The sequence below is a fragment of the Lepus europaeus genome, chromosome 6, assembly GCF_033115175.1.
Source record: "Lepus europaeus isolate LE1 chromosome 6, mLepTim1.pri, whole genome shotgun sequence".
NCBI lineage: Eukaryota > Metazoa > Chordata > Mammalia > Lagomorpha > Leporidae > Lepus > Lepus europaeus.
Window position 1 is genome coordinate 70772540 of NC_084832.1, and position 23177 is coordinate 70795716.

Sequence of the window (23177 nt, forward strand, 5' to 3'; positions counted from 1 at the left end):
TAAGAAATGCAGAACCATCCTCATGTTCCTCTTCCACTAGGCCCATTATCATAGCAGCAGCTGTTTAGCGAGGAGGAGGGTAGTGTGGAGTCCAGACCCAAGCAAGAGAGTAGGTCTCAGAGCAGGCTGTGAGCTGTGGAGCCTGGGGATCTCAGTGGCTGAGAGGTAAGGACCCCTGTCCTCCCACATACACACTAGCGACGGAGGTGACCTTTCCTCTGCTGCAGTGCATCCCACTATCATCAGCGTCACCTGGGGCTTTGCTAAAAATACCCGCTCTCTGGCTCCACTCCTGAGAGCGTGGGTGTGGCCCGAGAACCTGTGTATTTTCCAAGCACCCAGGTTATCCTCATTGAGTAAAGGACACAAACTGCCCTTGAGGATGTGGCCCTTGCGAGGGTGAGGAGAGGCTGACGTTTGGCTCCATATTATTAACCCTGTTTCAGAGAATGCAGAAGTGAGGCAATATACATATATGCATCTATACTCAAATATTTAGGTGTATCACTCTATATTTTAAACTCCTAGCACAAGTCTTCTTTCTGTAAGAGAAAATTGTTGATCACCTTTCTAAAAAAAGCAAAGCAAAGCAAAACAAAACAAAACAAAACAAAACAAAAAAACCAGAAAAACCAGGCTTTCAGTGGGCTCCAATTCTTTATTTATAAACCCAACCTTTCTGAATCTCTTAAACATTACAAATTCATCTCAAGTTATACAATTCGTTACCTTAGCAAGCTTATAATGACAAATCTCATTTTATGTCTTTGAATGTTGCTTGCAATTATGCTACTTAATGCTGAGGGTAAGACTCTCTGTGGCAGGGAGGGATGGGAGCAGTATACAGATTGAACTGGATTTGATTTTATTAAAGTAGTTTTGCTGTCAGAGTCTGGATAGCTCTTTCAGAAGGAAAAGCTACACAGTTTTCCCTTAGGAGGGATCCTACTCATATTGTCCTATTGTGTGGTTTGTCCTTTGATTTTAAAAACCACTTCACCCGTGTCCTCTTCCCTTTCCACTGCAAAAATAGGACAAGATTAATCAAAGACCAGCGTGATAACGGAGCTACCTCTTGTAATTCTTTGTCATTCTCACACAACTTTTAATTGGAAGAATACTAATAATGATTGAAAAGAGTTTCTCTACTCCAGTTTCTTTTTTCTTTTCTTTCTTTCTTTTCTTTCTTTCTTTCTTTTTTTTTTTTTGACAGGCAGAGTGGATAGTGAGAGAGAGACAGAGAGAAATGTCTTCCTTTTTGCCGTTGGTTCACCCTCCAATGGCCGCTGCGGCCGGCGCATCGTGCTGATCCGAAGGCAGGAGCCAGGCACTTCTCCTGGTCTCCCTTGCGGGTGCAGGGCCCAAGGACTTGGGCCATCCTCCACTGCCTTCCTGGGCCAGAGCAGAGAGCTGGCCCTGAAGAGGGGCAACTGGGATAGAATCCGGCACCCCAACTGGGACTAGAACCCGGTGTGCCGGCGCTGCAAGGTGGAGGATTAGCCTGTTAAGCCACAGCGCCGGCCTACTCCAGTTTCTATACTACACAATGTCACATGTCACCCAACCCATTGTCACCCTTCAGAGGCAAACATTTTACTGATTTTATATTTTGGGGCAGCAATTCTTTGCTGGCATTATGGTCTTTGGGGACTTCAAAGAATGGTTCTGGTAGTTTTATTCATAGTTACCAAAAGAATGGTAACAACCAGTGTCCTTCAGTTGATTAATAGATGAACCAGTTAGTGTACAACTGTTCTAGGGACCAATTAGTAACAAGGACTGATGTGTGTAGTGACATCAGTGAATTTTAAGGACATTACACTGAGTGAAAGAAGCCAGACTGAAGCAGATCCTGCACATGGTAGGGCTGCATTTAAAAAATATTTTGACAAAGGCAAAATTACAGGTACTGAAAAGAGATAAATGGTTGTCCAAGGCTGATGGTAGCAGGAGGAGTTGAGTACATAGTGACAAGAAGGGAATTGGGGGTAATGAAAATGTTCTCATTCTGATGATGGTGTATGTCGAACCATTCACTAAAATGGTAAATTGCACTCCAACGACATTGCTTCATGTTGGGAGCAAGAAAATAGCAGGAACAATTTTGATATAAAAGAGTTAAATGTGGTCTGATTAAGTGAGGCTTATGAATTGGAAAGCAGCAGCAGCTTTCTGTGCCTCCTTACTGGTCCTCAACTTTCTCAGCATTTCAGGGTGACAAAGATAGGTCCTGTGAAAACAGTGGGTTCTTTCTCCCATACAGTCACCAGTGAGAGTGCTGACTGCACAACCCACCCAAAGCCAGGGCTGAAGCTCCACTGCTTCAGTCTTAGATGTTTTGCACAAGGAACGATCAGGTTGCCATATGGATGCAGTGGCCTCTGTAGGTTAAGTGCCTGAGGCCATTTGTTTCTAAATTAAATAGAAAGTCTTATTTTGGGAAGCTGCTGTTTGTTGGCTTGCTCTTGTTTTTAGAAGCAGCATGACTTCCTCAGCATTCCATGTCTGTGCTCACATGTGTGCTTCATGAAATTCCATGTCTGTGCTCACATGTGTGCTTCCTTTCATGGACAGCCACTTGCTTCTCCTTACAACTTCAGATGAATTTGGCTGACCACAGCATGGCAGCTCCCACAATCACCAAAGCTCCCAGCAGCTACACAACTTGCGTGTCTACAATTCTTAAAAAAATTCACACCCTGGAATCCTAATGCAGAGTATTGTGTTGACATACAGCAACTAATTATCAGAGATGTATAACATTTATGGGATATACAACAACACATATATTAGCAAGTTAATCTCTAGGTTTTGCAACTTGGCGAGGGTGAACAAACATCTGGCGTATTGGAACCTTGATAATTCTGCACAAAATGATGAGAACCATGAAATGGGATAAAGGAACAGACACAACTGTAGGAAATATATTACTGCATAAAATACGACTAAATGACTCTTTTCCCTATACTTAATTCCTGCAGATAGAAATTACAGATATAAAATAAAACTTGGTTTCTCTTCTGGTGCTGCTCTTAGTAACAGTAACAGCAATTGCCACAAAGAATTCCACAACTAAGGGGCATTTTGACTTCAACTAAAGTAGAAAAAAAAGCCCAGGAGGCACAAATACATTACAAACAGCATCAGAATATATATTTTTCTTGCTAGTGAAAGTTAAACTCCTTCAAAACTTTTCCAAATGACTTTTATCTATCTATAAATGTGATCTTCATATGTTAAAATAAAACTAAACATTTAGCATATTTTACTCTCAGTTTTAGAAATGTTACACATTAAATGTAAATTGCCTCTCTTCTTAATTCAGTGACTCCACTGTCTCATTTAAATAGGGAAAATATCTTCTAAACAGTTCAGACATAATTTTGTCAGTTTCTGTTGATCTCACAGTTTCATCAGGGAATTAAAGCACAAGCCCAGATCTAGCCTCCACTGGGAGGCTGCCTCCAGCTAGTCCCCCAGCAGCCAGCAAAGTGAAATGACTTGGCCCACCACACTGAAGAAGCCAGCTCCAGATTTTTCCAGGGCTTGGTATGAAATTCTGAACCTCAAGGTTTGCCCCCACTTCTGTCAGCATCAGCTTCTCCACTCAGATACAAAGCATTGTGAATAGAAAAAACAGTAGAGATGGAGGAGAAGGGAAATGGGTCAAAATCACACAGGTCTTTTCTTTCCGGAGGCAACATGTCTTGTGATGCTTCCCATTAGGAAAACCTAAGCTGTTGCATTCTAGGATTCTTCCATTTTCTTCAGGATGAAAGATTTGAAAAAGTGGACCTTTGAGAAGAAATACTGCAGACTTCCAAGTTGGTGAAGGAACTTCCAGCTTCGCTTGGGTACTCTGGGTAGGAAGAACTGGAGGAGATGATGTTTTTGAGCCTTTGAAGAGCAATGATTAAAAGCAGAAGCAGAAACGCTAACAGGCTGAGGAATATTGACACGTAGATGTAGACATTTGACAGGTGCCCCGAGGATGGGTCCACTGAGGTGGACAGCGATGTAGGAAATAGCTCTAGGAAGGTGCCATTCTCCACACTGCCCGCCAGCCCCGAGGAAGGGTCGTGTTCAGGCATCTTGAGAGGGAGGGTGAAAGAACGAAGGAGTATATTGAAAGTCACAGCTTCATACAAGGGTTAAAGAGGATGCACTTGACATTGTCTTTTTGTGACAGTGTCCCTAGAAATTGTGGGCTGGTAACTCAGAGCAACAATGCTTCTTGGTTTTCAAACAAAGACAGCAGGGGATCAGGTGTCCACTGAGACTGCAAAACAACAGCAGAAGGGAACTTAGTGCATTCTTCAGAAAATTTCACATTTAAACCTAATTTTTAGTTTTAATTTAAGTAAGGCTTAAATATAAAACCCACCAGGGAAGGGAAGAAAAGGATGAAATAATGACCTGAGAAACAAGTGATGTTTATGTCTTCATACTACAATGGTGATAGAAAAATGAGCTTTTATTTTCTCTTCACAATACCCTAGGTGCCAGGTTTTCCCAAGGAATTAAAGAGAATGTAAAAAAGAAACTATGTTTCTGATGTGCTCCATCTGCTGTGATCTCAACAGATGGTACAAGTGGGTGCTCTGAGACTAGAAGCCACAGAGTTAGCTCTAAACCCCTTCCACCAGAAAATCAATTCCTCGCATTCTCCAGCCCCTCTGGGATAGTTCCTGACCAGTACACTTTGGAGAATCACTGCACATGTAAATATGCTGTATGTTGAAGGGTCATGGTATACTAATTTGTTTAAAAGAATTTTATTTCCCTGAATTCAGGGGTCATTTCTATGACTTATATCCAGAAAAACCTACTGTAAGTTGGAAGTATCATGAGTAAGGTGAGTGTTTAGCCCCGAAGTTAGGCTCCTACTTAGGATGCATGTGTCCCACATCAGAATGCCTGACTCTGGCTCCTGAATTCAGCCTTCTGCCGAAGCAGATCCTGGAAGGCAGCAGTGATGGCTCAAGTCATTGAGTTTCAGCCAACCATGTAGGAGACCTGGATCGAGTTTCTGGATCCCGCCTTTGGCCCTGACCAAGCTCTGGACACTGCAAGCATTTTAGTGAACTAGTAGATGGGAACTCTCTGTCTCTGCCTCCCTGCCTCTCAGATGAATAAGATAAATTTTAAAAGTTAAAAGACAAGGAAATATCATTGAAACAAATGCATTGAATCCACCTAAACTACTGCACATCCTAGGTTAGCAACACAGCGCACACTGCAGTCGCATGTGATGACTCCTGATCATGGGCTGACTGGGGGCTTTCCAGCATTGTGAGAGAAATGGACCACATATCACTAGGCTGAGAAAAGTGCAAAATTCAATATTCAAAGTATGCTTTCTACTGAATGCTCATGGCTTTCCCACCGTCAGAAAGTTGAAAAATCATTAAGTGGAACCGTTAGGAGCTGAGGACCATCTGCTTTTGATCTTTTAATGGGCCTAGGTGCTTTGTTGTATATACTTTCAGTATCCTAAGAAACTTCAGATTAACTCATAAAAATGAAGCCTGGATTCTCACAGAGAATGCTAGGTTTGCTGTCAAGAGGTTTACATTTGGCCTGCATTTCCCCTTATCTTTGGGAAGTTGGGCAAATGATCTGCGTTTTCTGAGCTTCACTCTTCTCCTCTGTAAAATGGTACCACACCTGCCCCATCTCCTCACTGTGTTGTGCAGAGACTAGGACAACAGGCAGGGAAGTACACTGGTAATGGTAAAGAGTTGGGCCAAAATTAGTTCAGTGTGTATGTGTGATGTGTGTATTTGTGAGGTGTGTGTGTGCAGGTGTGGCTGTGTCTTTGGTAGTAGTGGGGTGTATGTGTCAGTATTTCAAGGGTTGTGGAGAGGGAATATTTCCTCTAGTCAGGCATGAAGGATTGCTGTGCCCTGTGTTCAGGGATGCAGCCTGAGGGAAGAGGGCCTCTCTGGAAGAATTCTCTGCAAGATAAGCTGTTCTTCCCAGCTCTGTATGGCAGTCCATCACTTTGTTGTAAATTTCTCAATCTGGGTGAAGCACAGGAAATATATAATAGGAAAACTTCACTAGGCCTGAGTGTCCCCTTCCTAAATTCTGCCTTGCATTTTGCCTGGAGAATTTGCCTTTTCCTCCCGGTCTCCAAATCTAATTAAGCAGCTGATTTTTTGAGTGGTTGACATTTGCTGCTGTCAGACAGAACTGAGCAGCTCTGTGGATCCAAGGGAAGGAGGGACGGCTTCGGGGAAGGCTGTCCCGGCGGGTGCCTGGCAGGCTGAAGCATCTCAGTGAGCTCCTCTAAGTGGGCCAGGGACGCTGTCTCAGTGGTGCCTAAAATGACTTGGCTCCCACTTCTTACTTTGCTTTGTGAGGTGATTTTAACGCCATTAGGCTGTTATAAGCATCTAACAACCCTTAAAAAGAAAGGAGTCACAGTGGGACTGCAAGTATGTTTGTTACGCTGACTTGGCAACACCTCGACTTTTCACAGCAGTAAATGTTCCAGCCGTTCATCTTTAGAGAATATAGCCAAGTGTCTCAGAGGCAGCAAGTGCATGCATGGGAAAGAAGACTAGGGTGGAATCTCATAGACTGCCTTGGAAAAATACTCAAAATGTTCTGGTACAGCCTCCTAAGCATGGCTGAGGAAAGAGGGAAACAAAGCAGCTCACTGATTTGACAAATGTAACAGATCTAATTAGAAGACAAGCCAGGGCTTCAGGCTTCTGTCCAGCCTCACCCCTAACACCATCTGGTCTCAATGTTTGCATTGCTTTGGAGCTTCTACCATTTCTTTTCTAGCAAGGGCCAAGAAGGTAAAGGATGTGCATCTTGTCAAGAGCTCCTCATAATTACTTTGTAGGACAGGTAGAACACAGATTATTCCCATTTTGTAGCTGAGAAGACTGAGGTTAAAGGACATTGGGATTTACTCAAGACACACAGCTAGGTGGTGACAGAAAAGTGACTGGAACGCACGTCTGAACTGAATTCTTGGTTTTGTCAACTGTGAAAAACAGTACTTTTTCACTTCTTGAAGAGAGAAAATGTGTGATTTGGATAATTAGTTTTCATCTGCCACTCGCTTTGACCAAACCCACAGTCAGCCTTGACAATTCAGTTTTCTTGTTTGCATGGTAACATCCAAATTTGCTACTTCTTCAGGTGGGCCTGAATGAAGATGTGACAATATTTCCATAAATACAATTAGAGAATAATAAAAGACCACCCCCAGTAAAGTGTGAGTGGTCAGACAGCTCCTTCTGAATGTCTAGAAACATCCGAGGAACATTCACAATGTCTGCAGGTCTTGCAGTTCTGACATGTGCTAGTCATTGATGAGCCGGAGTTGGCTGATTTTTCTAAAGCCACTTTCTTGGCTACCCACATCTGTATCATTTCTAGGAGTGGGGCTGCAGACACGGACAATGTGATTGTGGTATCAGCAGTTTTGTGGCAAAACTCAGAACGCTATGAGGCCACCTGTTAAAGCGAAGATACCTCTTCATTGGGTAAGTATTCCAAGAATATTTTTTACTTTCTAAACACTGCCATTTAAAAAAGTATTCCTTTTATGTATTTGAAACTCACAAATTGGTTTATTCCCCAAATGCTTGCAATCACTGGAGCTGAGTCAGCCTGAAGCCAGGAGCAAGGATCTCACTCAAGGTTTTCCATGCGGCTGGCAGGCACTCAGCTATCTGGCCTACCAGCTGATGCTTTCCAAGGCACTTGTTAGCAGGAAGCTGGAATTGGGAGTAGAGCCGACACTAGAACCTAGGCACTCTGATATGGATATGGGTGTCCTAAGCAGGGTCTTAACCGCTACGCCAAATGCCTGCCCAAAGATTCCTTCTTTCAGACCAAAAATCCACCCTGAGCCTCTACTGTCTATGGAATAATTCTCAGGAAATGAAATTAAGAAGATTCGGGTAAAGAACCTGATCTCCCAAGTGGTCTTGGAACAACAGAAGGAAAAAACAACACAAACAAAAAAATGAAACCTTAAGTCCTCAATTGACATTTTACAATTAAGTATCTTCTCCTTTAAATATCCACTTCCAAATATTGCAGGTTCAATTTCATACTCAGAGTTCTTCTTAATTTAAAATGACAGCTATACACCAGTTTCATTTCATTGCTCTACTCTAAACAATAGAGTTTGTGCACTATTAGGGATGGTCTTAATGTGGCAACATTGATTTTCATTTCCTTATTGAAGTTTAAAATATTGGCATATTTTCTTTCTCTTGGGTACATGTTTTATTTGACAGCAAGCATCTAGTGCTCGGAACGAATCAAATTGTATGTGGCCAGGCAGTGCGACAGGTGGTACCTCAGAAAGGAAATCAAATGAGTGTGTTTCAGGTGACGCTTCATGGGCTCTGCCTCACAAACAGATAAGGATTAAAGTAAAGAAGAAAGAAACTTCATCTCAAATGCATAGCCTTGACCTGTCTGCAGGCAGCACCAGCAGCTTCTCATTTCGGGTGACACCTAAAGTCATGTGGGGATTTTGATGCTTTTTTTTTTTCCTGAGCCATCCTCAGAAAGTAATTTTTTTGAGAAAGGAAAATGAGACTTTTGGATTACAATATTATAAATGGAGATCTGCGGCAGTGTTTTAGCTCATGGTTAGCCAGCTTTCCTTTTGTCTTTTGGAATACAAAACTGCTGGGTTGAAGTCTCTGTAAAGCAGTGACTACAGAAGTGGGGGTGGGGGGGCTCTCATCAGGAGCCCAGTGGGGTGGGGGATGGATAGACAGCACAGGCACGGCAGACCTGGGGGGCTGCTCCTAGTCATTCAGCACCATGTCACTGCGACTCCTCCTAGAGAACAGAAGCTTTGCTTCCCATGGGTGATTATGAGGACTGTAATGTTCTGGGAGAACAAAAGCACACAAAAATCCATTGTGTGCCTTGTCCCTGGTTAACGGCAGAAGAGCTGACTGGCCTCATCTCTGAGTCCCTTTATATAAGCACTGCAAGTCCTATGGTGGAGACACTGCATGGGGGCACAGCCTGTACCATGGCCATGATTTCTGGACTACGATGGTTGATAAAACTTAGCCTACCAGTCAGTCCCAAACGTGGCAGGGCAATTTTGATTTTGTGCCTTTATTCATGTACATCTCTAAGTGAATAACAACTATTTAAAGGTTTAAAGTTTTTTTTTTTTTTTCTTTGTGGAAAACTGGGACAAGCCGCTTTGTTCCCCTGCAGACATATTTAAGGAGTGACCTGGTTGTCACCATGAATGTGGCTATAACATTTCATCATTATTAAGTTGAGCTGTGTCATACTCTGAAAGGTGGTCCCATGGCAGGCATTTGGCCTAGTGGTTAAGTTGCCTGCACCCCACATTGGAGTACCTGGGTTTGATACCCAGCTTTGGCTCCTGACTCCAGCTTCCTGTTAATGCATACCAGAAGAAACAGCAATGATGATCCAGGTGAGTAGGTCCCTGCACCCATGGGGCAGAACTGGATTGAATTCCTGGCTCCCATCTTTGGTCCAGACCAGCTCCAGTCATTGGAGAACATTTGGAGCTTGAACCAGTAGTGGGGGGTGGGAAAGAAAGAGAGGCTCTCTGTCCATCTCTAAGAATAAATAAATATATAAAATACATAGAAAAGAACAACGAGAATGGCAATTTAAGCAAATGAAAAAGGTAGGCCTCCCCAAACTACTAGGAAGAGTTTGACAAAGAATTAATAATGAAAGAAAAAAATTCTTTTTCCCAGATACATCCATAAAAGTTGATATTATAGTGTAATTAATGGTTCCAGATGATGATAATGTATTGGGTGCCTTTCTCTGTGGAACACATAGAAACCACTATTTCCAGAATGCAAAAGGGGCCTTATCACATCTGAGAAAAGATGTTTTTAGTTCTTAGGAAATAGCATGTTTGATATAAGACCTCATAGCCATTCTTTTACCCTTTGCACAATTATCTTCTCTTAATGCTCTCTCATTACCTGATGGCCTTTTAGGTTATGTGAGATGAGAGAACATTGGTGCTGAAAAGACACACTTCCAATCCTCTGCTCTAAATATACACTGCAGTCAATGGCAAACACTTACCTCTGGGCTTGCAATAATCAAAATAAAGTTTATTATCCTATGTGCTATCCTTATTCCAAGTGGATACAGCTATCCATTTACTTGCCTACGGAGAACTGCCCTTAACAGAATAATGCTTTGGGAACCTGCACTATTGTGTGAACTCTCATTATGATTCCTTCTATCAGCCCAATAAAAGCCATAACCACATTAAGGCAATAAACTGCATTTATCTATTATCACATATTGGGTTACAGGGAGATTCTGAATGGGGCATTGGAATTCATGGATCTGGACTGGATAAGTGTAAGACAAAAAATGAAAATTTACAGTCTTCTTAACAAGAGTTAGAATGAATCATCAGGAAATTTGGAACTTTTTCATAGTATGTTGGTGAAAAGTAGAGAAAAGACAAAGTAATAACTGAATTATCAGTGATGTATTTTAACAATCATTCGGAGTCAATCCCATCATCTTCATCTCCCTCTCCAAACTAATGACTTTTGTCTACCTGATTACTCTCAGGGTCTGCAAAATATTTCCTCAGGAAGAAAAAAATTAAATTATATTCAGAATGATTTTATATTAGACAACTTATTTTGACTTTATTCTTAAAAATAAGTTATCCACATAAGTTATAATTCTAAGAATGTTGAGAATACCTTTCCTGAAATACAGAAAAGCTCAAGGGAAGTTAAAGAAAACACAAGACAGTACTTCATAAAGCAGTATTATCATAACTGTTTTACTTCTGTCCTGTATAGTCTCAACAGCATGAGGTATGAGTCCCTTGCATTTAGATAGTACTATTTTCCTGGGAAAATTGAACTATAATTCTTAGTACATTTTATTATATTTATATTTCACAGGAAGATTTATCTCTAAAATGACTGCCTTAGCAAGAAAAATCATTTTTAAACAGATACTATTTTAGAATAAGGTATATGATTTAAATGGATAGTTTTCTAGATTAAAAAAAAAAAAAAAAACGAAGTTCAAACGCAAAGCCAGATCCGAGCACAACATTTTCATGATTCTTTTATGGTGTTTAGAAAAGACAAGGAGAGGACTCCCTGCACCTCCCTGCACTCAGGGGACATTGGACTCATCTCGGCCAAAGTAATTCATCTAAACCAAAAATTAGCAACTTGAAGGTTGAAGAAAGAGTGAGCCAATTGGTTAAGAAGTAGCAGAATGATGAAAGCCACTTCTAAGGAGCAGGAGAAAAGGTCATTGGCTAAATACTTGATTGAAAGAAAAAGCAAACAGCAAGAGAAATAATGATTTGAAGATCATAGGCAAGGTCATAGTGAATCAGCAGAAAGAAGGTAAAAAGCAAGACTGGCTTTTTAAGATGTTACAGCATTTTTAATGAGGGTTGTTGGGTTTCATTCTCTCCCTCCCCCAACTCTGATAATTTCAAACATTTTAGAAATGTATTAATAGAAACATTTCTAAAGATTCTCAGAGAGGCTAGAATTGATTAAATCACAGCATTAGTTTACAAAATGGTTTGCTTATTTTTAGCAAGACTAGACAAATTTTAAAACATTCTTATTAAACCATACTGTGGTAGGATGAAGGGATGGTGTTTGTACTTTTTTCTAATGTGACTCATTTTGTCTCTATAGTTAAAATCATTTGTATCCAATATATATTTTTTCAAATCAGGAAATTCTCGTAACTGTCTCTTTACATAGTGTGATATTTGGCAGGATTTTGTTGTTGCAACTTATTTTTGTGATTGTCATAAATTCTTATGAGTGAGTCAACCAGAGATAGGGTTTTTAAACCCTTGTAAACCAGAAGGTATCTTCAGTCCTCAGGAGCCTTTGACTGCCTTTAAGACTGCTCTAAGAGAGCAGGGAAGAGCTTGGAGATATGGTTTTGACAACCATGCATGAAGCCCACCCTAAATTTAAGCAGATTACTCAGAAGTGGGCAGTGAAGGGCCATTAAGCCACTTGGTATGAGAAGAAAATGTGAGATTGTACCACTTACCACTCACTCTTTGCCAATACCACTCTTTCTTTTCTCTTTTCTTTGTACTACTACCTCCCTCTTTAAATACAGCCATTCTTCAGTTCATGGCTTACTGGCATCTTGATCCTTTTTTTTTAATTTGACAGGTAGAGTTATAGACAGTGAGAGAGACAGAGAGACAGAGAGAAAGGTCTTCCTTCTGTTGGTTCACCCCCCAAATGGCTGCTGCGCCGGTGCACTGCGCTGATCCGAAGCCAGGAGCCAGGTGCTTCCTCCTGGTCTCCCATGTGGGTGCAGGGCCCAAGCACTTGGGCCATCCTCCACTGTCCTCCTGGGCCACAGCAGAAAGCCGGACTGGAAGAGGAGCAACTGGGACTAGAACCAGCACCCATATGGAATGCCGATGCCACAGGTGGAGATTAACCAAGTGAGCCACAGTGCTGGCCCCTTGATCCTTTTTTATCTCCATTCCAGATTCTACCTCCTTCCATCTTCAATAAACATCCAGGCTAATGTGTTCAACAAAGACCTTTCTTTTTGTGTACACTCCTGTAACTGCCAATTTGTGTGTGTGTGTGTTTTCAATTTACAACAGTGGATATACAATAAATATTTAATTCACTCTGAAATTTAGAACAAAACTTTATTTCTTCTTAAAATCTCTTGATAATTGAAGCAAAGAGAAAAATAAATTTAAATTATCTAATGTACCCAATTCTTTATTTTTGCATGTAAGAATAAACCAAAGAGTAATTGTAGGCACAATTTGAAAGGAAAAATAATGCCATATGTTGTCTAAAAAGAACTTCAGTTTTAGCCAAGCAATCAAGCAGGCCACCATATACATCTATCTCTATTGACATCTATACTCATGTATTTGCTTCAACCATGGTGCTTTATAGACTATTCTTATAAAAAGGATTAGAACATTACAAATATGCATGAGTCTTACGTGTCTTGCATTCTCCCACCAGAGACCCAAGCTCACAGTCTTTCAATTAATGATATTTTAAATCAAGGCATAGCATTCACTTGAATTAATGAGCCATCTTTTCTTGTAATATAACTACAAATAGCATCCTAGTTGATTATACAGTCCATAAATTGTTCATCTTGCCTGGATATTAGCCTAATGTTTAGGACAGTATATACATGTGGATTTTGCCAAATAAATGTTCTCATTCTTCCAGTCTTCTATGGCTGACAGTCAAAGCATTATGATGCTCTCCACAGTAAAATGGGTATTTAAAAAGAATAATGCTTACTAATTGGCAGCTTCTGCAGGCTGTTTTGGATCCATCCAGTTTTGGCCATTTGAGATTATTTAGTAGTCTGCTGACTATTCAGAAAACAAGAGGTAAGATGCAGATTTCATGACTTACCCCTTAATGCAGTGCAAGAGCTTTGCTGGCTCTTGAATCAATTTGAGGGGGGGAAAAACCCTTGTTATAAAGGACATTGTTAGGACCACTGGGGAAATCTGAGTCTAGAATGTACATTAGATAAAGGTATTAGATCAATAATTAGATTTCCTAAGTGTGATATAAGGGAATGTCCTTGATCCTGGGAAGTACATGCTGCAAAATAGAGCCATAATAAGTCATAATACTGGCAATTAACCCTCAAGTGGTTTGGCCAAAGCAACAAAAACGTACACACATAATAAACATATGGAAAGAAAGATGTCAAAATGTTAACAACTTGTTAATACAGTTGAAGTATTTACAGGTGTTCAATGTTACTATTCTTGCAGCTTTTCAGTAACTTCAGAATATTTTAAAATACATATTGAGAAAAAATGATTTATTTTCAAGGATATCAAGAATATATATTTGGAATAATATGCAGTAAATCAGCCAAAATGTTAGAAACTTCCAAAGTACAATGATTTAAACCTGATTCTTCAATAGGCATGGTTAATATTCAAATATTCATGTTTGCTACCTCCAGCAGGTAATGGTCACTAACCCACATGTACTTCTGATGAAGCACCAGGGAATGTCTCAGGGAAAGTTTAATATGTCAGGAAGCTGGATACAGGGTGACAGGAGTTGTTGCCTGAAGACCAGGCAACTATTCATGACTTCACTTTCGTCAGTCTCCACTGGACTGAAACCTTCCTGGGCTTCCTGGAGCAAGGAATCCAGTTACATTTGTCTTACATCATTATTGAGCTATAGAGCTAGCCAAGGACATCTCTCCTGCTGTTTAAACATGCAGACAAAGGCAGGGACTTTGGCCACATCTTGAGTGAGAGAGTAGTTTTCTAATGATGGCAAATGAGTAATTGGACTGTGAGAATTCACATCACCAATAAGGTCCAGTTTCAAATTAGGGACTATGGGACACAACCACAATGGAAAAGCTGTAAGAAGTGGAAGACTTCACTTGGCCAGTGGAGCCTGACATAGTGCAAAATGCGAGTCCTGTAGATCAAAGAACTCACACTCCCAACGACTCTTCAAACCGGTTGCCACTTCTTGGATCACACTGGTTCAGGTGAGTTCCCTAGTGAGGCAAGAAGTTAAACTCAGCCCCCGAAACTGACTTCCAGTTCAAGGATCAGAATCTTAAAACAGGGGTCAGTAAATTATTTAGAAATTGAATACAGTCATTGCAAAATGCAATTGAAAATAAAAATGGGAGGGGGGAGGAAATGATTTTAGACTTGCTTCTTCTCAGGCATTGCCAATCAGATGACTGAGGGTATGGGTAGATATCCTGAAATGATGAGTACCAGATGAGTCAAATTTCAGGCAGAAGTTACATGAAACACTATCCCTACAGGAGAAAGTGCTGTCTTAAGGCTGTAAAATTACTCATCTACCTACATTTTCTGGTACATCAGGGAAAGCAGGAAAAAGAAAGAGGACGTTGTGTCCTTGATTAGGAAAGCATGTTCCCATATGAGATTTCTTGAGGTTCTGCTAATCCTTTGTGTGAACACAGCAGCAGAGCCTGCCTGAACGCGCCCTCTTTCTCTCATAGGCAGCACAGTGAACTCAAAAGTCTGCTTAACAAAAGAAAATATCTCCATGTTCCTCCTAACATGGAACAAGATGACATGGCAGGCTATCAAGTGTGGGAGGAAGTCCCAGCCTCAGTAGCCTATTGTCATTTCAGATAACGACCCAAGACCAGACCTGTCAAAGCAATATGGAAGCAATAAACAAATGTAGGTTCACGTTTTCCCAGAGTGTATTTCAACCTAAAAATGTAAGAAGGTAAGATTGAAAAATAATTGCAAATTATTTGTAGAAAAGAGGCCACCACACTGGTGATGTATAGAAAATAGTCTTTAAAAATAAATATAAAAGGGTTTGTAGCCAAAAAAAAATAATGAGTGGCCTCCTATATGTGACTTAAATGACTTTGCCTTTGCCTTTTATCAATCTTGAGGTCTTCCCATTACCTTTTAAGGTTCTGTGTTCAGTGTGTTTTATTCAATTGTAGGAATAGTTTTGGTCGAAAACACATTCATTTGTCACTCACCATTCTAATTTTAAAAAGATTTATTTATTTGAAAGGCAGGGATATGGAGAGAGAGAGAGAGAGAGAGAGAGAGAGAGAAAGATTTTCCACCTGCTGGTTCACTTCCCAAATGACTGCAATGGACAGGACAGGGCTGGGCCAGGTAGAAGCAAGAAGCCAGGAAATTCTTCTGGGTCTCCCACATAGGTGTCATGGGTCCGAGCACTTGGGCCATTTTCTGCTACTTTCCCAGGTGCATTAACAGGGAGCTGCATTGGAAGTGGAGCATCAGGGACTCAAATTGGCACTCAAAGGGGATACCAGCATTGCGGGAGGCAACTCAACCTGCTGTGCCACAATGCTGGCCCCAATTTGCGTGATTTTAAGCCAGAGATTTCTAGCTTATTGCTATTTTAGCATTATGTACCTGCTACTGACCAACATGGAATTTCTGCATGTGATTTCAACATGTCTCTGCACTGTGACAATACAGTTTATGATAGGTCTCTAAGATTTTAACTATAAAGAAATCAACTTCTGAATAACTGAGGGTTGCATGATATATATATATATATATATATATATATATATATATATATATATCCTTTATAGTACTGATGAGAAAGAAAGGATGCTTTGGTTGGTTTTAATTTCATATAAGCACTAGGCTTGAGTGAATGAGAGTTGGCTACTTCTAGAGACAAAGACATATTCCCTAATAAGCTGAGACCAAAAAAGGATAATTTTGACCAGATGTCACTTAAACATTCACAAATGATTTCAAGTAGAAATAGGTGAGAGACAATGAAAATACTAAAACTGACTCATGACTCCCACTAGAAAGAACAACTAATTGTACAAAGAAGAATCAATGATATTATCTTTGGTAAGGAAAAGCTACATATTTTGATGCATTCAATCATTCATTCAATAAATGTTAACTATGTACTGGAAGGAGTCAGATATGATAATTCTCTGTATTAGTATGCTGCACCTTTTTTAAAGATTTATTTACTTATTTGAAATGCAGAGTTACACAGAGAGAGAGAGAGAGAGAGAGAGAAAGAGAGAGAGAGAAAGAGAGGGTATCTTCCACTTGCTGGTTTATTCCCTGATGGCCACACAACAGCCAGTGCTGAGCCAGGTTAAAGCCAGGAGCCAGTAGTTTCACCTGAGTCTCCCACGTGGTGCAAGGGTCCAAGCACTTGGGTCACCTGCTGATTTTCTGAGACCACTATCTGGGAGCTGGATTGGAAGTGGAGCAGCTGCCACAATGCTGACCCTTAATTTTTTTTAAATTTTTTATTTCATAAATGTGAATTTACAAAGTGCAACTTTTGTATTGTTGTGGCTTCCCCCACCAACCTCCCTCCCTCCCGTGGCCCTCCCCTCTCCCTCTCCCATCCCACCCTTTATCAAGTTTCATTTTCAATTACCTTCATATACTGAAGATCAACTTAGTATATACTAAGCAAGGATTTCAACAGGCTACATTCACACAACTGCACAAGGTATAGGGTATTGTTCGACTAGTAGTGTTTTTAAGTTTCATAGTAAAACACATTAAGGACAGAGATCCTACATGGGGAGTATGTACCCAGTGACTCCCGTTGTTGATTTAACAATTGGCACTCTTATTTATGACGTCAGCAATCACCCGAGACTCTTGCTATGAGCTGTCTAGGCTATGGAAGTCCCTTGAGTTCACCGACTCTGAACTTGTTTAGTCAAGGCCGTGTCACAGTGGAGGTTCCTTCCTCCCTTCAGAGAAAGGCGCCTCTCTCCTTGATGGCTTGTTCCTTCTGCTGGGGTCTTGTTCACCAGGGTCTTTCATTTAGATTGTTTTTTGCCATCGTGTCAAGGCTTTCCATGCCTGTGAGACTGTCATGGACCTTTTAGCCAGATCCGAATGTCCCAAGGGTTGATTCTGAGGCAGGAGTGCTGTTTTGGGCGTTTGCCATTCTATGAGTCTGCTGTGTGTCCTGTTTCCCCCACAGGATCATTCTCTCCCTTTTAATTCTATCCTTCATTATTTGCTTACACTGGTCTTATTTGTGAAATCTCTTCGACACATACCCTATCTTTTTGATCGGTTGTGTATTTATACTTATCACTTTACCAAGTGTGCTGGCATTGGTACCTGCCTTCTTGGTAAAATTGATTTGAAATCCCCTGGCACATTTCTAGTTCCACCATTGGAGGTAAGTCCGAGTGAACATGTGCCAACCTATATATCTCCTCCCTCTCTTATTCCCACTCCTATGTTTAACATAGAGCACTTTTCTGTTAATTTTAAACGCCTAAGAATGATTGTGCATTGATTACAGAGTTCAACCAGTGGTCTTATGTAGAACAAACAGAGCAACAACAACAACCACAACAACAAAAATACTAAAAGGAATAAAATAGTTAGTTGTTCCTCAACAGTCTAGACAAGGGCTGATCCTGTCATTGTCTCTCATAGTGTCCATTTCACTTAGCAACAACAACAACAACAACAACAAAAATACTAAAAGAAATAAAATAGTAAGTTGTTCCTCAACAGTCAAGACAAAGGCTGATCATGTCATTGTCTCTCATAGTGTCCATTTCACTTCAATGGGTATCATTTTAGATGCTCATTTAGTTGCCATCGATCAGGGAGAACATATTATATTTGTCCCTTTTGGACTGGCTTATTTCACTCAGCATGATGTTTTCCAGCTTCCTCCATTTTGTTGTAAATGCCCGGATTTCATTGTTTTTTACTGCTGTATAGTGTTCCATAGAGTACATATCCTATAGTTTCTTTATCCAGTCATCCGTTGATGGACATTTAGGTTGATTCCATGTCTTAGCTATTGTGAATTGAGCTGCAACAAATATCGAGGTGCAAATGGCTCTTTTTTTCTCCCCTTTAATTCCATTTGGGTAAATTCCAAGGAGTGGGATGGCTGGGTCCTGTGCTGACCCTTAATTTTTATAATTACTACCCTGAGTAAGAAATATAAAGACCCTCTCAATTATTATCTGTCCTACATTTTTTAAAGATTTATTTTATTTATTTGAATGACAGAGTTACAGAGAGAGGTAGTGATAAAGAGAGAGGTCTTTCATCCTCTTGTTCACTCCCCAGATGGCCGCAATGGCAAGAGCTGCGCTGATCCAAAGCCAGGAGCCAGGATCCAGGAGTTAGGAGCTTCTTCCGGGTCTCCCACTTAGGTGCAGGGACCCAAGGACTTGGGACATCTTCAGCTGCTATCCCAGGCCATAGCAGATAGCTGGATCAGAAGAGGAGCAGCTTGGACTAGAACTGGCACCTATACGGGATGCCGGTGCTTCAGGTCAGGGCTTTAACCTGCTGCGCCACAGCACCAGCCCCTATCTGTCCTACATTATATGCCCCATCTTGTCTGGCCACAGGCTACTTTTCCTGTTTCATTTTCCCATTGTACCTATGACTGTTATCAAACTGTTGTCAATTTCCCAACCTTTGAAAATGTAAACATGTAATCTGGGGTGGGAATTTAGCCTAGTGGTTAAGAGGCCTGTGAGTTTGGTACCCAGCTCTGGCTCCTGATTCCAAATTCCTGTGAATGCATTCTCCAAAGCAGCAGGTGATGGTGGCTCAGGTTCCTATAACCCACCTAGGAGAACTTGATTGAGTTCTGGGCTTCAAGCTATGGCCCCCACTAGTGGTCACTGGGCCAACTGGGGAGTGAACCAGAGAACAGCTCTTTGTGTCTTCCTCTGTCTCTCGAGTAAGTCAATAAATAAAACATTTTTATAAAATTTGTATTAAATTTTGTATTATATTATCCACTACATTTGTATTTGTCATCTCCCTAATGTAACCCCAGTCCAATTTTATTCACTTAAAGAGCCCACTGCAGCCATCCTTCCTCAACGCTATCTGGTTATTCATTCATAACACACGTCCCCACCAACCCTCTCTATGCACACTTCTGGTTGGCTCATCTGCAATCTCAAGGCATTTTTTTAACTTTTTACATTAGTATTTCTCATTTTTTTGATTATACTTGTGTTTATTTACCCTTATGCCTGCTTTGATAAGCTGTAAACTCCTATGGTAAAGAACCAACATTTCACTTGCCTTTACATATAGAGACCATCACAGAGTATATAATAAAGATAACAAAGGGGATTGAGGGAGGGAGAGAAGGAGGGAGAGAAATATGGTTATCTTCTTAGAATTGTACCTATGAAATACATGAAATCTGTTTTCTTTATATTAATAAAACATTTAAAAATAAATAAAAATAGAAATTCAAATAAATTTAGAAAATCATAAAAAAAAAAGATGATTATTAAGGATTTGCTGCATGGTGCCATTAATGAAAGAATAAACGAATGAAGAAACTTGAAGCTTTGGAGCTGGCACTGTGGCACAGCAGCTTAAGCCACTGCCTACAGTGCTGGCATCTCATATGGGTGCTGGTTTGAGTTCCAACTGCTCTACTTTCTTTTATTTATTTATTTTTTTATTTGACAGAGTTATAGACAGTGAGAGAGAGAGGGACAGAGAGAAAGGTCTTCCTTCTGTTGGTTCACCCCCCAAACGGCCGCTACGGCTGGAGCTGCTCCGATCCGAAGCCAGGAGCCAGGTGCTTCCTCCTGGTCTCCCATGCGGGTGCAGGGCCCAAGCACTTGGGCCATCCTCCACTGTCCTCCTGGGCCACAGCAGAAAGCTGGACTGGAAGACGAGCAACTGGGACTAGAACCCGGTGCCCATATGGGATGCTGACGCCACAGGCGGAGGATTAACCAAGTGAGCCACAGAGCCAGCCCCACTTGCTCCACTTTCAATCCAGCTCCCTGATAATGTGCCTGGTGAAGCCATGGAAGGTGGTCCAAGTCCCTTGGCTCCTGTCATCCATGTGGGAGACCCCGAAGAAAATCCTGGTTCCTGGCTTCATCTTGGCCCATCCTTGGTTGTTGCAGACATTTGGGAAGTGAACCAGTGGATGGAAGATTCTCTCTCTCTCTCTCTGTAACTCTACCTTTAAAATAATAAATGATTTTTCTTAAAGAAGCTTGAAGCTTCTTCGAGAGATAGGCTGTATTTACTTTTTATAGGCAAAAATATTGAATGAATTAATTGTCTTGTATAAAATCATAAAGCATAACTATATAAAGAGTATAAAGAATAATGAAGCACCCTCCCTACATTTTACAAATATTTTAGTTATGGAAATGAAACTAACAGTTTCAAGTTCTGGAGAAAAACTCTGTTCTTACTTTTTATTTTATTAATCATTTGTGTCTTTCAGTGGTATCCAACATGGGACAGGCATTTGGTATAGTGGTTAAGACATTGCTTGGGATGTCTTCATTCAATATCAGAGTGCCTGGGTTCAAGCCTTGGCTCTACTCCCAATTCTAGCTTTCTGATTATGAGCACATAATTGCAGTGGGGGGCAGAAAGTGATGGCTCAAGTAGTTGGGTCCCTTCCTCCCATGTGGGAGACCAAAATTCTGGCAGTGAGTTCCTTACCAGTCTCTCTCTCTCTCTCTCTCTCTCTCTCTCTCTCTTTCCAGTACCTTTAAAAAACACACAAATTATATAAAATAAAAATCCAACATAGGCAAGATTTTCTTTGGTCAAGCATTTATCAGGATAATTGAGTAAATGCTATAAATACTGAAATACATTCTTGTGAACATACCTGTAGGGCTGGAACAAATGTATTGCCAAGAGCACAATAAAAATCAAAAAAATTATCATAGTTGAGTCAATGAAACACTGATTATAAATGAAACAGAAAGTATTTTTTTTTTAATTTAAAGTATTATTTAACTTAAACTTCATTGTACTTTCATCCTTTGAAAATTTGAAATCCCTTATAATCACAACCTATGACATTGTGCTCATCTGTGGAGATAAAGAGTCAAGGAAAATATCTACTTTTTGATCAATGTAGGGGAAATTCACTATAATTTCCTACAGCGAGGACTATCATATGCCGGAGTACTGTTAGCTACTCTACATCAAGTCTAAACCAAACCAAATCAAACCAACTCAAAAGATTCAATAGAAATCAGTGCAGAAAAAAAAAAACTGTTTTCATCTGTCTACATTTTTTGACTTGAGTATAAGTGCCACTTCAGAGATCAATGCTACTCAAAGCAGCCACTTCTTTCCCTTGGTGATATTTTGTTTACAAGGTTCTGTGAGATAAGGAACTTGCAATAAATACTACTTCCTTCAGTAGGAAAGTCTTTCCAGAACACAAAATAAAATAAAGCCAGCTAAACTACAGGAGTGTGGTTACTGTATTATTTAATTTATATTCTAGCACAAGTTCCATTTCTCATTACAAATAAGTAACAATTAAAAGACAAGCATGGGACATGTGTAAGGAGTATTCCATGCAGATCATAGCCATGGTGGCATGAGTAGCAATTCCCAGCAATACTATGCTAGGGAACTAATCAGAAACTTTAGTTCCTTAGCAAAAGAATAAGAAAAATAAAAACAGATGAGACAAAAAAGAAAATTAACATTTTCTCTTGCATTCATTGTACAGCTAACTTCAAATATATATCATATATCTAGTTGATTCTTTATTTCCTTTATAGTGTCCCCTCCATATTAACTTTCTCCTATTTAAAAAAAAAAACAAGCAAAGCAAAACAAAACAAAACAAAAAACTGAACAAGCAGCAGTAATAATAGAAGGGAAAAATCCTTCATAGAATCAGAGAGTAATAAATCCTTACAAATCACAGAAACAAGGCCTCCAAATGTAAGCAAATGTTGATAAAAATATTATGTGCTACACGTAGAGAAGATGCTCTGAATGTCTACTGCTTGTTGGTTTATTTAATGCTTCCTCTTTTGCCCCAAAATGTACAGCTTTAAAGGCTGAGAGTGTTCATAATAAATTTTAAGATCTTGTCCTTTGGAAAAATATCAGACAAGATCCATATACAAAGTGTATCCTGCAGCTAAATGTTGAAAATACCAAAATGCCCAAGAGTCAGTGACTGGTTGAATAAATGAGAGAAGAGTCATATAACAGAGTATTAGGATACTACTAAACAGGACTATATTTTCTAACATGGAAAGAGGCTAAACATCAAAGAAGTAAGCTTTAGAATAGTGCATAATATGATTTCATTTTTGCAAAACAATGCCTACTACTACTGCTACTACTACTACAAAAATAGACACAATTTCTTTTTTTTTTAATTTAAAAAAAATTTTTGTAAGGAATACAAATTTCATAAGTTCAATTTTAAAAATAGTTACTCTTCCAACCATATCAGCTCTCCCATCTACACTCTCACCCTTCTTCCTCCTCCCTCTCCCCTTGCCATTCCCATTCTCCATTAAGATTCATTTTCAATTAACTTTGTACACAGAAGACCTATACAAAGTAAAGACTTATACTAAGTAAAGACATATACTAAGTAAAGATTTCAACAATTTTCACTTACACACACACACACACACACAAAACTTAGAACTGTTTTTACAGTTAGCTCTCAATACAACTCATTGAGGACAGAGGTCCTGCATGGGGAGTTAGTGCACTGTGACTCCTGTTGTTTAACACTTAACACTCATGCGGCGGGCACCGTGGCTCTCTAGGCTAATCCTCTGCCTGCGGCACTGGCACCCTGGGTTCTAGTCCTGGTTGGGGCGCCGGTTCTGTCCCGGTT

The 23177-nt window shown here is 40.2% G+C and overlaps 1 protein-coding gene across 1 annotated transcript in view; it reads right to left on the bottom strand.

The window, feature by feature from the left end:
• Window positions 1-654: 654 nt before the first annotated feature.
• Window positions 655-23177, bottom strand: part of SERTM1 (serine rich and transmembrane domain containing 1) — a 28250-nt gene continuing 5727 nt past the window's right edge. Inside the window, exon 2 of the mRNA XM_062195366.1 lies at window positions 655-4279. Within this exon, the coding sequence (XP_062051350.1) occupies window positions 3768-4091 (324 nt within the window). The 5' untranslated portion in view covers window positions 4092-4279 and the 3' untranslated portion in view covers window positions 655-3767. The remainder of the gene's footprint in view (window positions 4280-23177) is intronic.